Source organism: Lepidothrix coronata, unplaced genomic scaffold, assembly GCF_001604755.1.
Source record: "Lepidothrix coronata isolate B3197 unplaced genomic scaffold, Lepidothrix_coronata-1.0 Scaffold194, whole genome shotgun sequence".
In the NCBI taxonomy this organism is placed as follows: Eukaryota; Metazoa; Chordata; class Aves; order Passeriformes; family Pipridae; genus Lepidothrix; species Lepidothrix coronata.
The window spans coordinates 512,286-525,747 of record NW_016690374.1 but is presented as its reverse complement, the minus strand read 5'-3'; the positions used below and the strand labels follow the sequence as shown (position 1 = coordinate 525,747).

Genomic DNA, 13,462 nt, shown 5'->3' with positions numbered 1-13,462 from the left:
CTACTTATCCAGGCTGAGAAGAACAACAGACACAGAACTCATGTTCTAGAAAAAGCTAACTGCTGGAATGAAACCCAATGTTTGAAAACTTGTAAGCAGGAAAAACCCCATCATATAGAGAGCTGCTTTCATATCCCCATTTGGGGTTTTACAGGCCTTTGCTTTAGCATAGACCAAGAAAAAGTAACCCCTTCTCCCATTTGAGGAAAACATATCTACGTTAAGGTGTTTTGCAGGTTTATTGGCATTCAGCATGGGGCTATTTCAATTTAATCACTAAAAGTGGTGAGACATGATAAAGGATAATTATTAACTGATCTCCATTCATACTCAGTATATGGTATGTGATTCACAGCACATCCTGGATGAAAGCCCATAGCTCAAGTTGTTCCATGAAACACAGTTCTAGAACAGAAGTAGCTATGTCTCCACAGTCTGAAACCACCACAACACTTGTGCCCCTCAGGATGACTGGAGGGGGATCCAGTGAGGTACAGCCTGAGCATCAACCTTCCTGACCCTAAGGGAGCAGCTTCATAAGTCTGTAGAGAGAACAATACACACTAATACACAGTTTTGTGTATACTTTTTCCTCAAGCTTGCTAGTGGACACATTCAGAAGACTAGCAGCAATTTCTTTTCACAACAGCGATTAAAAAGGAAAATGTGCTGCGAAGGCAGGAAAGATCAGGAGTTTGCCAGCAGAAGAGAATAGATAAATGACAGGGCTCAGCTCAGGCCCTCATGCAGGGACAGAGCTGACTCTAGGTATTTTCTCCCTCCTATTGCTTGCACCTGCTCCCTGTTAGGATTTCACTAGTCACAGATAAACCAGCCAAGCCACCCAAACCCACTTACAGCATGGACACACACAGAGCTGTGCCAGCACCTATAAGAAGTGTCATACAACAGCATGAAGAAAACAGCACTGAGTGCAATCTCTGTCCTAAGGATACCTGTTCTTTCTTATGCTCCTTGGAAGAGTAGTTCCATTATACAAAAACAATGAGGCTAATCCATTTGTACTAGTGTAGGGAAAAAAGAAAAGTAATTCTAGCAAGGTCAGTGGTGGGAAGTGACCCAAAACAGGAAACACACAAAACAATATAGCTACGGTCTTGCACTGCATGCACCTCTTCCACCTTCAGGTTCCCCTGCCTGCAACAGCATACCCCTCCCACAAACACATACTGCCATGCACTTGAGAGTTACCAGTGTATCTCCACTGGACTATGGACAACAGAATTAGGGCATCAATGCTCTAGATGGGAATGAGGGGTGTGCAGGGGCTATGTGCACTTTGGATGTAGATCCCTACTTGAAAAAGTTCCATAAGTTCCTACTGAACATCTCACTAGCATTCACATATAGACTCTCACTTCACTGAGAAAGGTTGAAGTGTTTGCCTTTTATTCAGAAAACTTGCTCCATTTCCAGTAATACTTTCCCATGTCCTTGAAACCAGATAGCCTCTAGTCTCAGAACAGCACCATCAGTCAAGTACAAAAAAAGCAGAACAAATCAAAACCAAAAAAGTTCCATGATGTGATATAGCATAAACACATACAACTAATACATTAGAGAAATAAACATCTACATTAAGTTATGTAAGTTCCTATAAAACTGGCAGTATGCAATTAAAAGATCAGCAAGATTATCAGGTCTGCTAGATGTTTAAAGCAAGCCTACATAGGCTGTATCTATATTCCCATGCTGATTTTAGGCATGACTTTGCACTCAGGATCTAGCTACCTTTCATACAACTTCCTCTACAGCCATCAGTGTGTATGCAAGCATCCCAAACTACCTGGCCAGACTCAAGAAGCACTTGCAAAGCTGTAAAGATGTACCCTATTGCTGTCTCCTCCATATGAACATGGTGTTACAGGGTTCATCTGCATATGCCTGGTTAAGAAACAAAACACAATCAGTTGCATACTATAACACCTTAAGTAACATGGAATCTTAGATTTTAGAAAAATATTTTAATCGTCAGTTCACAAGTAAAAACTATCACTATTACAAAACATCTTTTAATACTAGAATATCTAGCTTGGAACGAATTTTGTTCTTATTGCTGTTGCATTTAGTTTTCATGGGTCAGCATGAAGGTAAGTGGTGGGCTTCCCACTTGTCAGTCAGCTTGTAAGGGTACTCATAGGAAAGTGTACTTTCCTATTTAATCCTCACGGAATTTTCACATGTTTAGGCTTCCCTGACTTATTCCAGACATTTACATACTTTACATCTGATACTACACATCAAAGTCTCACCCAACTGTGTTTCATGTAACAAATTTCATTTGCAGCCTCTAAATAAAACCTTCACTCCAAAAAGAGTGAGCATCAGCACTGACACCACCTTAGCTACTTGAAAACCCTATAACTGTGTTCTGACAGCTATCAGATATCAACTCATTCATTTCATTTTGTTTGGTTTCTTCCTTATTCTCATGGTTGGGTTGCTGTTTTGAATTTCCAGCTTTTTTAGACCTTCTGAGGAAAAACTTTGTCAGTAAGTAACATAATTCAGCCACATTTAACAGAATGCAAATGCTGGACACAGCAATCATGAAAATAGTAAACACTGTCTTTTCAGTAGGTCGAGAGACAAAGCAGTCTACCGTGTTGGGGCAGGGCCAAGCACTACACTTCATCAAGCGAGGCATTCGGAACCCATCATACATGAAATAAAACGCATACATGAAGACAGCTTCAAAGATCAGTCTGAAAAAGATGCTGCTGGTGTACGTCCACCACAAGGAGCCCTCAATACGAAACCTCTGTCTTCGGATTTCTTCAATGTCCTTGTATTCGCACTTCTGGTCTCCCTTTCTGAACTGCCTTTTCTTCTCATGCCTCCTGTAGGCCACGTGCATGGCCACCAGCAGCGCAGGTGTGGAGACAAAGATCAGCTGCAGGGCCCAGAGTCTGATGTGAGAGATGGGGAAAAAGTGGTCATAGCACACATTTCTGCAGCCAGGCTGAAGTGTGTTGCAGACAAAGTCATCTTGTTCATCTCCCCAGACTCTCTCTGCAGCCACAACCAGGATCATGATACGGAAGATGAACAGGACTGTGAGCCATATCTTCCCGATACTGGTGGAATGCTTATTTACACCTCCCAAAATGGTATGCAGAGCTCCCCAATCCATTGTCTTGTTTCAATCCTCTGACCTAAGACAAGACAAATAAACAAAACTAAGATTAATCAAGACAGGAAACAAATACCATCAAGCATGTAGTTTAAAATAAAGGCAATATCATAATTGTACCATACCCATGTGGTAACATTTTGATGCAGTGGGCTTGCCTACAACTAGTCATAAATAATAATCTAATCACATATCAGCAGGTAATAATTCATTACTTGATTATACACATGGCACCACATTCATTTGACTTCTAGGTGTATTAGCCAATGCCACATTAAGTAGGAAAAGCAGATGGGAACCTGATGAACACAGCCTTAAATCAAAAGATACAACTTCTAGCAGCTGGATAACAGTTACAAAATAATAGAAGATATCAGCCAGAAGTAAGGTAGATGTTATGTTAAAAAGTAACGTGTTAGACAGATATAATTCCCATATAAATCAAGGCAGATTGGTCTATCCTTAGCTTAGAGTGTAAATAATGTTCAGATGAGTACATTCCAGCAATAAAGACAGACCTTGAGTAACTCCTGCTGATGCTCTGCACCTTCCATGAGGTCTAGATAACCTGCATTCATCAATCTAAAAAAATGTGACTGTATTCTTAGTTGAAGCAAATTCCACAATAGCTTGAGGCCATGAAGGTAAAGTCTTGGTCATTATCCATCTTGAGTTGGATGTTTAAAATCAATGCTTAAAGATTCATACCAAAATTGCTTTCTCTCCACTAACTACAAAAAGGGCATAGGGTAACTAGACAAAGACTCCTTCATTGTCAATGCCTGTCAGGTTATTTTTCTCCCCCCGCCCCCTCTTAACACAGACTGCATTACTCCTAGATTAGCAAAGACATTTCAGAGGCTGGTAGAGTACTAAAATCAACATTTGAAGAGTTCAGACAGGTCAGCAGTAGCTCAGAGACTTTTCAACAGAAGCATATAGATTCCAGTGCATGAGTTTCAAAGTACTATGACTGTAATTCACAGCGACCATTCAGAGGCATTTCATTTCAGCCCACCTCCCCTGCTCTGCATCAGATGGATTTACAGAAAGTTAGTTTGCAAGTACTCAGTATTCAAGAATCAGCCAGGACCCTCCAGGAGTGCTCACAGATCTCTTGGCTCTGAAATTCCTCATGAAGATTTTTATTTCACAGCTTCATTAATTTGTTTGCATCTCAGAGACCACATTTCTTTGGCATTTACAGCACAAGGCACCAATAAGCAAAATCACGTTTTCTAAGTTTCTAGAACAGAGCAGCTACTGGCACAAAGGCCATCATATCTATCACAAGATGATCGCATTGCATGAGGAAGAAAATTATGACAGTTCTTGCAGTTGTCTTCCATGTCACACTCCCTTCTGAGTAATGTCAAAAGCCTTCCTGGTTTACAGTGAGTCTATATATCATCAGTAGGTCACGTACAATTATACAGAGCATCAGCCGAAGTACACAACAGCCCAGAGAAAATGAGGGCACTTAATTGTTACATTTGGTAATGCAACAGTATTTTTTCCTTGAGTTACTGGAATAAAAGTGTGATCTCCCTTCACAAGTTCCATAAACTACATTTTCCTCAGATCCTGCTGGTTGACCGTGTGGCGTTATACTCCAGGACGTAAAAACCAGTTGTTCTATCTTCTTCTCCCTGCCTGTCAACCACCTTCTCACAGTGTGAAAAGGCTGAGAAGTGGAACCTGCGTATTCCCTCCTCATAAGCCCTGTTTCTTAGCTTCACCTCTCACCGCACATCCAATACTGCTCCCCTTTTGTTACAACCTCACATGGATTTGTTTCCTCCTTCCTGTCTCCCTGTGCAGAAGGAGGTTCAAAATACGAGTGCCCCAGTATGTAGTTAGTTAGCTCAAGAAACTTCTCTACCCCTGTTTGCTCCTGAGGTCACACTGCAGTTCATCTCCTGTGACTCTGTGAAGGTGCATTATAAACCAGGTGACTTAAGTTCAGAAGTTATTCCCAGGACTAGTATGTTTTGCTTGTTTTTTAAACCTGATCCATTTCACTAACCTGCTCTACAGCACAGAGCCACAGAGCATCTGAAAAGGCAGCTTTGTTTAAAAAAACAGGCTGCAAATTGTAACGCAGAATGAGCAGTCAGTGGGGAAGAGGGGTTGGCAAAGCTTTAGTGCTGAGGACAATACACACTTTTCATCTGACTTGCTCCATCTCCTTTGAGAGTACATTGTGCTTGTTAAGCCAAAACACTGTGCTTCAATTCTAGCAAAGGCATGTCCGCGTCTGTATCAATGAAGAGAAAGCCACCACACTTTGAAGAAACAGCCTTTTGCCCTGAGTCTCCTAGTGAGATTTCCCCTCCCTTCCAAAGAAAGCCTTTGTCTTTCACCTCTGCCCAAACAGTCACCCCTTCACCCTTCCCACACACCTTTTCAAATCTTCCAGCTATCTCTTCAGCTCCTCCTGCCACCATCCACTATTCTTCCCGCTGCTTGCCGAGCTAGTCACCAACCTTTGCCCCTTCTTGCTTATGACCTCTCAGGCTTGTTTTGACACTGGTGGAGAGTCATATGACTTCTGGAAACACTCCAGAGTGCTACAGGCACTGATCAGATACCAGTGAAGTCTCACTATCTGCTCCCTGAAGGCTGGCACAATTATAATTGTAGGGCTGTATTCAGGCAGCCTGAATTCCAACCAACAGTGTTTCCTACCAGCTGGCTTTAAACAGTTCTCCTCAATGCAACTTAGAGGATTCCAACAAAAGTAATTCAGAGACTGCCAGTGTCCACCTCTCTCCAATAAAAAGACACAGTGATCCAAGCAGAATTTAAGTTAACCAAGTATGGCCCTCCAAATTATTAACCCATCAGTGCAGATCACTCTAGCTAAACATCCCATTTGGACTATCTGTACTGATGTGATGGCTCATTTACTCCTAACTAACTCAAAAGCTAGGACGTGGATCATAGGTTCTTTCTTCCAGGTACTTCTTTTATTTTTTACTAGCAAGTAAAATGTTAATTGCCTTGCTGACCAAAGGAGAAGAAAGCAGGAAAATTACATCCCTTTAATGGGTTGATAACTCTTATTTTTATAGAGCCAGTCCAGATAATATTTCTATGGGAGCAAATCCTGCCAAATGCCTACAGAAATAACAGTATGCAGACAGTCAAGGACTTACTCAGTTTGCTGGTCTTAGATGTACAGCACAGTACAAGAATACATTTAAGATATGAAAGCTTAGGTGAATTTTTGGGGAGAAAATGTAAAGTAGGAATGAGGATAGGGATTGGTTATAAAGAAAGAAGCTGGGAAAACAGGAGATACTTGAACTTAGTGAGGTTGAGTAACAAAGCATTTAGAATATTTTCTAACATGGGAGTATATTAAGTGTTAAATTTTCCTTCAAAAAATTGCAACTGGGCATGAAAATAAAGCCTTTCCAAGCCTCAGCACAGATCCTTGTTCTACTACCAGTGGCACATTCTGTTTTATTTCAACAACTAGAGGACCACAGAAGTATATGGCTGTTACAGTAGGAGTTAAAAACACCCAAAGAAGATCACCATGCTCCACTGAAAAGTTAAGTTACACGGGAAATGGTTCTATACAATCACACAACAGAGTCACATAAGTAGGTGTTTCGTTTGGGGTTTTATTTTGTTGTTAGTTTGGGGTTTTTTCCACTGGTAAGCTAGGCAGCAGCAAGAGAAGAACTACAGCTTAACTATTTCTGTAGTTCTACAGCTTCTGGGCAGTATTTTGAGCTGTGTGCTGCCATGGCTAGACTGCCTTCTACTTTAAAGCTAGCTCCTGTAAGCCTATATTAAACCACAATCACAGCAAGCTGAATACACCCAGTGAAAATCCCTGCAATTCACAAAACAGAGGACAATTACCACTGAGCTCCCATGTTTATGAGTACAGCTAGCTTGTTAACAGACACTTCCCACCCCCACCCCCCTTAAAGACTGTTATACTAGGAAATCATTAGTCAGTGGCTAAATCCACAACTAGAATACAGGGAAAGTAAAAAAAACAACACAAGATACATCTCTTTCACATACACATATGGTGCTGGCTGCTACAGGATATTATCAAGCAAAAAAAATTAGTAATTAGCAAGTATTACAATATTTGGTTATGCTGTAGGAATATCCAGGAGCCCTGTTAAAGAAGAGGTCCGCAGAATCCTTATGCATAAATTCAGAGCACGAGTATACTCTTCTCCCCACAGCTACAATTTGGATACCAATTTACTTACTTTACTGGATTTACACAGAAACTTAGAGGGTGTTCAGCATGGCTCCACTGCTATCAGAATTTTAGTGCAGAGTGTACCAGGAGTTACCAGTTTGGTGTGACATTCCACCCCTTTCAGCAGCCCCTCCAGATGCTGATACAAGATCAGCAATCTGCCAAATCAAAAGTCACTTTGTCCCATGTGGGAATGTGTTAACCAAGATAGTCTTTAAGCAAAAAAGCACTGGTCTCAAGTGTCACTTGCCAGCCCCCAAGATGGGGACAAAGATAACTCAGATGCCTAAGAGTGGCAGTTCTAATACAGAATTTTTAGAAATGTTAGAAAACATTTAGAATATCTAAACTATCAGAGGTAAAATCATTACCAAAATTATTTTATGACCCAATTTGAAACAAGAAGTATTGCTGCACGCTGAGGTCCAGCACGCATTCAAAAATGCTTCTGAGACAGCATTTCCTTCAGGTCTTGATCTCAACAGTCAGACTGGGAGCACTGACTCACATAGGGGCTGATAACCAGCATCAAGGTGTCCTAGAGTTGTATATGCTGTTTCATTACCCAGATTTGAAGAACATTCAAATCTGGATTTCAGCAGTTTTGCATCAGCATACCTCCACCCTGCCAACCTGGCATCTAGTTTACAGCAAGTACTTAAATGTTAGGGTGTAGATTTTGTTATTCTGATTACTGAGTAAGTTTTGGTGCTATACCACAAGAACAGCAGCACTGCCAAGACCAAAGCAAGGCAGCTTCTAATGAATACAGATTAACATCTTCCAAAGGCGGCATCTTTTTGTTTCATCAAGAAAGGCTGGTACACAGGCCACAGCAGCTACTTGCTAACTTGCTCAGACTTCCTAACTAATCTGTCAGTCTGCCCCATGCCTCAGTTTCCCAGACATTAAACTAGCAATAACAATCTCACCATCTCACAGGGCTGTTCTGAAATGCTCCACTACAATTACAAGCTTCACAGGCTCAGTGGACCAAGAAAGATAAGTACCATCTCAAAGCTAGAAGCGCAGAGCTTGAATTCAATCATCCAGGGTATTTCTGATACCTGGAAAAGAATGCAACTCCCTGCATTGCTGTAGCTTTAATGCAGAGTTCAAAATGCAGACAAAGCTTTGAACTTTGACTTTGGCAACCAAAATCCTTTAATAGGCAGCTTGCAGGTATTCTAATTTTACAGAAGTGTATATAAAAACTTCAAGAAGCATGCAGCTGGAAGGCTCTGAAATATCAACAACTTTACTTCTTTCCTAAAAAGCTGAATCAAGATCAAAAGACAAGTCTAACAATCACAAAAGCCTGTGCAATTCTCTCTAGTAGCTCTTACACTTTGTTCTGAACACCTATCTCCAGATCAGAGTGGAAACTGGAGAGCAGAAGAGCTGTGACAGAGGGATTATAGTATATCTGATTTGACACAAGAACAGGCAAAGACTAATCAGGAACAGGAAACCTGACAGTTGCAGGCCTGAACACTGCAAGCATTGTTCTGTCATTCTACTCAAGTTTATGGAAACAGGAGGCATTCTTTGCCCTAATTAAATTCAGTGTGAAACCCAGAGAAACCCAACAGACTAGGACCCAATATGTATGTAGTTAAATGTTATAAAAAAAATTGCGTTAGTTAAATATCAACACCATTAAGGGTTCAGTTCTACCCACAATAACCCCCTGATGACTGTCCCATATTCATGCCCTCACATAAGTTTTAAGTCATTTTCCAAGAATGCTGGGAAATATCCATAGCTATTTCAATAGCCTGCAACTGTAACTGGAGGATCACCATCTTCCAGAACATCCCTGCACAACATTCATTCCATTCGTACAAAACAGGAAATCAGAAGTGTCAGTCTCACTTGAAGGCATAACAAGACAGCACAAGTCCTGTTAGAAATTAGCCCATCTCAGCCATTTTCCCCTGTAAATCTTTCCTTCAAAATGTGCTTAAAGCTTTTTGCTTTGGACAAAAACCAAATTCCCGTGGACTGTGTCTTCACTGATACAAGTTTCCTATTTCCCAAATTTTAAAGAAAGTTTTAGGGATACTGTACCCTGCTCCCAGTCATCAAAAAGAACTTTTTAGTTATGACACTTATGTTGCTTTTTTTTTTTTCTAAAAGCCTGTTACTTAATTCCTATTTCCTTTCCCCTACACCTAGGCAAAGGTCTACATCCCCTCTACAAATCTGCCCACTCCTGCTTCAAATGTAACATTTCCTATAAAACTGGCAAGCCACTATCTTCTTTCACACACGCAGAGAATTTGCACCCTTTCAGAAACACTAATTGAATTTATAAACATTAAGATTTTATACTGCAGTGCAGCTTCTCCTTGAGCGTGTATTTTGTTATTTCATTCATCAAAAGACAAAAACAACTTTTTCCTTTTTAAAAGTCTATTACAGGAAGAAATGCTGGTAGAAGATAAGGAATAAAATTAGTTTTCAACATTCTTTTATCAACTAATAGGAGATATGTTTCTCTTTTTCCACATTCCTTCTGTTTTGAGAGCATGTTATCTTGCCTCATATATCATCACTTCAAGTTTTTCCTTACACAAACTGGTGTTTAGCCAGGCAAGAGTCACAGTTCTCCTTTCAGATAACTCATCAGTCATCATTAAGTAACAATTAAAAGCAGTGAGGAACAGAACAAGAAAAAACATCAAAATTAGATTTGACCCATGTTCCTGTTTCATGCAGGAACCTGTACCAGCAGTCTCTGGTACCACTGCTTTCATTGGAACTGTTCACAAGAATCACCTTGTAAATGCACCCTCTTTACTCACAGGCAGCAACTGAGTTTATGCAATGACTGTTAGGAAGAACTTGTATATGTATCTCGAAGTGCTGCTATTTGTCCAACTACTGAGATAGCCTGCTTTACCTTTTCCCTTGTAAAGTTACGTCTTTGCACAAAATAAATGAGGCTGCCAAAATAATCTACCTGGATTGTACATCAAGGGATGCAAAACACCAACACTGTCAGAGGCCACAGAGGCCCCAGCTTCAGCATAGAGAGCTAGCTGTGTCAGGACAGAATCAATTTCTCCAGAGAAATATTTTAATTCATGGGTTTTATTGTTCCATTCTTAAGCTCTGCAATGCGTAGTCCTACCGATTACGAGACTGACAGTTCTGGGGACTGTCTGAAGTCTCCCAAAAACACTGACACACAAAGTAGAGATGTAACCTCATGGCTCTGCAAAACATGTTGGAAAGCCCACCTGGAAAACTACATTGCAATGCCTAGTTGACAGAAAGAGGTACCTCCATTTACCAGGCTGAGGTTTGTCCCATCACTGCCTTGTTCTCCAAGCTACATCTAACACAATCACATCCTTCTGCCTACTGCCTTTTCTCTGGGGCTCTTCAAGGTCTGTAGCTGAGAAGCAGGGTTTCAGGCTGAACAGTGGAGGCCAAGAGATATTAGAAATTACATAATTCCTTTAACAAAATCAAGGATAAAAATGTATTTTATTCTCCTCTTGACTCAATGTACAATGTACACATGCACACTGTGGTAATCTCTAAGAGAATCTGGGCCCAAACCCTCATATCATTTCATACAGGTCACAGCCAGTAAAATGCAATAAGTGATTGAAGTCATAAAAACTGGGTTTAAAGGAGCATTCTTAAGAGAAAAGGCCACTTCCTTCTTTCAACCCTGTGCCTGTTCTCTTAAGAATATTTCCAGGCTACATGGTGAAAACTAATGGAGTACAAGACAAAAAAATAATTTCCTCTATTTGGGCGGGGGGGGGTGGTGTTAATAAAAAGAAAAAAAAAAAAGGATAGTTTCTTCAACACAAGGGATTCTGAAAGTAATACCCAATCTAGGAAAGCCCAATGACGGGAAAAACAGTCATGCCCAGCGTGCATAAGAACACACACAGCCACCAGCTGCTGCCACGAGCTAGGCAAGCACACATGCCCTTACTCCAGCATATCCCCTGCATTTACTTAAGGGCTTGAGTACTCCTTCTTTGTGCGATCTTATCCAACCCTGATACTCAGAAATACATTTATTTCTGACTCACATCTCTCATTTCCTATTCACCCTGTAATTCTGAGGAATGTTTCCAGTGTGCGATCAGACACTCACAAGACCTGTCAGTTTTACTGATGCAAGCTGTTTACCTTCCCGCAGCTCTCTTAACATCTGTAGGCGTGTCGCAAATTACCTGTAATTGCAGGAGCCTTGATTTTGCTTGGTGTTTTAGCTGGTCGTACGTACTTCACATAACGCGCTTACAGACAGCTGCTGGGAGGCGAATAAAAGACATCGTTAGAATTTAAGCGCGTAATTAACAGAGACGTGAGCATTCCCAATTAAAACTGGTCTCGGGGTTCAAGCACTGCCCGTGACGCTTAAGCTCGGGAAGAGAACCCGAGAACCCCCGTGCCAAAGGAGGGTAAATCCTGTCAGGGACGGGGGGAGCCGCGCACACGCCGCCGCCGCGCCGGCCTCCGCTCCCTCTCCACGGCGGGCAGCGCCACCACAGCTCCCGGCTCCGCTACACCGGTGCCGGCCCCGCTCTGGAGCGCAACAAGTGTGGCGGCAGCTGTTCGGGGGGAACCTGTACGCGGATACCTGCCCCGCCGCGCCCCCCGCCCCTTCCGCCGCCGGCGGCTGCGCCGCGGCCCGTCCCTCCCGCCCGCCGCGCCCCTCACCTGCCCCGGCGGTACCCACGGCTGCGGGGCGCGATCCGCCCCACCCGGGGCACCCGGCACCGCAGGCAGGCGGGCGGGCGGGCTGCGGGGCTCAGCGTGACTCTGTCGGTGCCTGCGGAGCGGCCAGTCCAAGTCTCGCCACCCCGGAGCTTTAAGGTCCTTCCCTGTTCACCTGCCGCCGCTTTTAACCCGCCCCTCGCCCGCCTCCGCCCGCGCCCTGCTCCTCCGGCCGCCCGCCCGCGGAGGCGGCTGTGGGGAACCCGGGGCGGGGCCGGGCCGGGCAGCCATCCCCACCGCTGTGCCCCGGGAAGGGGCTTCTACGGCGAGCGGGGTTTTGAATGTGAGGAGGAAACAGCCAAAATAAAGGGTGGGGCGAACACCCCCTGTCGCTTCCCGGCGCCTAGGGGCTGGTTTGGGCTTGTAGGGGGAGAGCTTGTAGGGAGATCAAGGTAAGAGCAGGTATGTGGGGTTTTTTTCAGAGGAAGTGCATATCTATTTAAGATAGCAGTTTCGTGTTTCCATCTTGACAAATCCAGGTATTCAGAAGGGCCTTGGGACAGAAAGAAAAAGCAGGTCTTTTCTCCTGGAAATCATTAAAGAACTGCTGGCCAAACACAGAAGGACGAGCCAGTCGTTTCTGGCTTTTTGAGGTTTGTTTTCAAGTACGATTGAAATGCTACAGCAATGCCCTGCAGACTCGCAGGCTTTCACGGAGCTGTGGATATTTGTCAGTGCAAAGACCTATTTTGGAAAGTTTCCTGTTTCTAAGGAATACAGTTGCTGAGGAAACAATTTATCTTAGGTTCAAAAATCCCTGCCCAAAACTGCGTTCTCTGTCTTGCACACAGGCACATCAAACTAAATAAACGGTTTGTAAACCTCTGAACTAAATTTCCAAGGGAAATATACAGCACAACTGGAACAACAGGACATTTGCTTAGACTTCAAATGAAAAACGCGTTTGTTTGTGCTTGTTTAGAGTATAAGGGTTTGAATAAATAAAACAATTTCCAGCTAAATTCTACTGCCTTGTATTTCCACTTCTTAGAATACAAATAATTGATTTCATCTTCAGGAAGAAAACATAGAGATTTCTTGCACAAACAATCTAATAATTGAAAGATAAGAAATCATCATCAGCTGTGGTTTAAATATTAGCCTCTGTGGCGCTCATCTTTCCTCTGCCACCCCTTCTTACCCCTGCACTTAGGTCTGTGGAACCTATGTGTTAGGACCATAGAAAAATTCATGTTGGAAGAGATCTGAGAAGGTCTCTAATCCAACCTGTTGGTCAAGCTGGATCCGGGACCATTCAACAGTTATACCCCATCCATGGGGAACCCAGCACTTGCAGCAGCTGAAATCAGTTCACTGCAGCAATA

At 42.7% G+C, this 13,462-nt stretch overlaps 1 protein-coding gene across 4 annotated transcripts; it reads right to left on the bottom strand.

Moving 5' to 3' along the window:
* Positions 1 to 1,388: 1,388 nt before the first annotated feature.
* LOC108505548 (gap junction beta-6 protein) lies at positions 1,389 to 12,211 on the bottom strand. 4 transcript variants are annotated; one of them, XM_017831685.1, is made up of 3 exons: positions 12,081 to 12,211; positions 11,591 to 11,670; positions 1,389 to 3,176 (listed from the first exon to the last, which is right to left on the bottom strand). In XM_017831685.1, the coding sequence occupies exon 3, from the start codon at positions 3,152 to 3,154 to the stop codon at positions 2,363 to 2,365; it is 792 nt and encodes a 263-aa protein (XP_017687174.1). In that variant the 5' UTR covers positions 3,155 to 3,176; positions 11,591 to 11,670; positions 12,081 to 12,211; the 3' UTR covers positions 1,389 to 2,362. The 4 variants fall into 4 exon arrangements, with proteins under 4 accessions (XP_017687174.1, XP_017687173.1, XP_017687175.1 ...); XM_017831684.1 differs by having other exon boundaries at positions 11,591 to 11,667; positions 12,081 to 12,209; XM_017831686.1 differs by lacking the exon at positions 12,081 to 12,211 and adding an exon at positions 11,797 to 11,814 and having other exon boundaries at positions 11,591 to 11,667.
* Between the last annotated feature and the right edge of the window lie 1,251 nt (positions 12,212 to 13,462).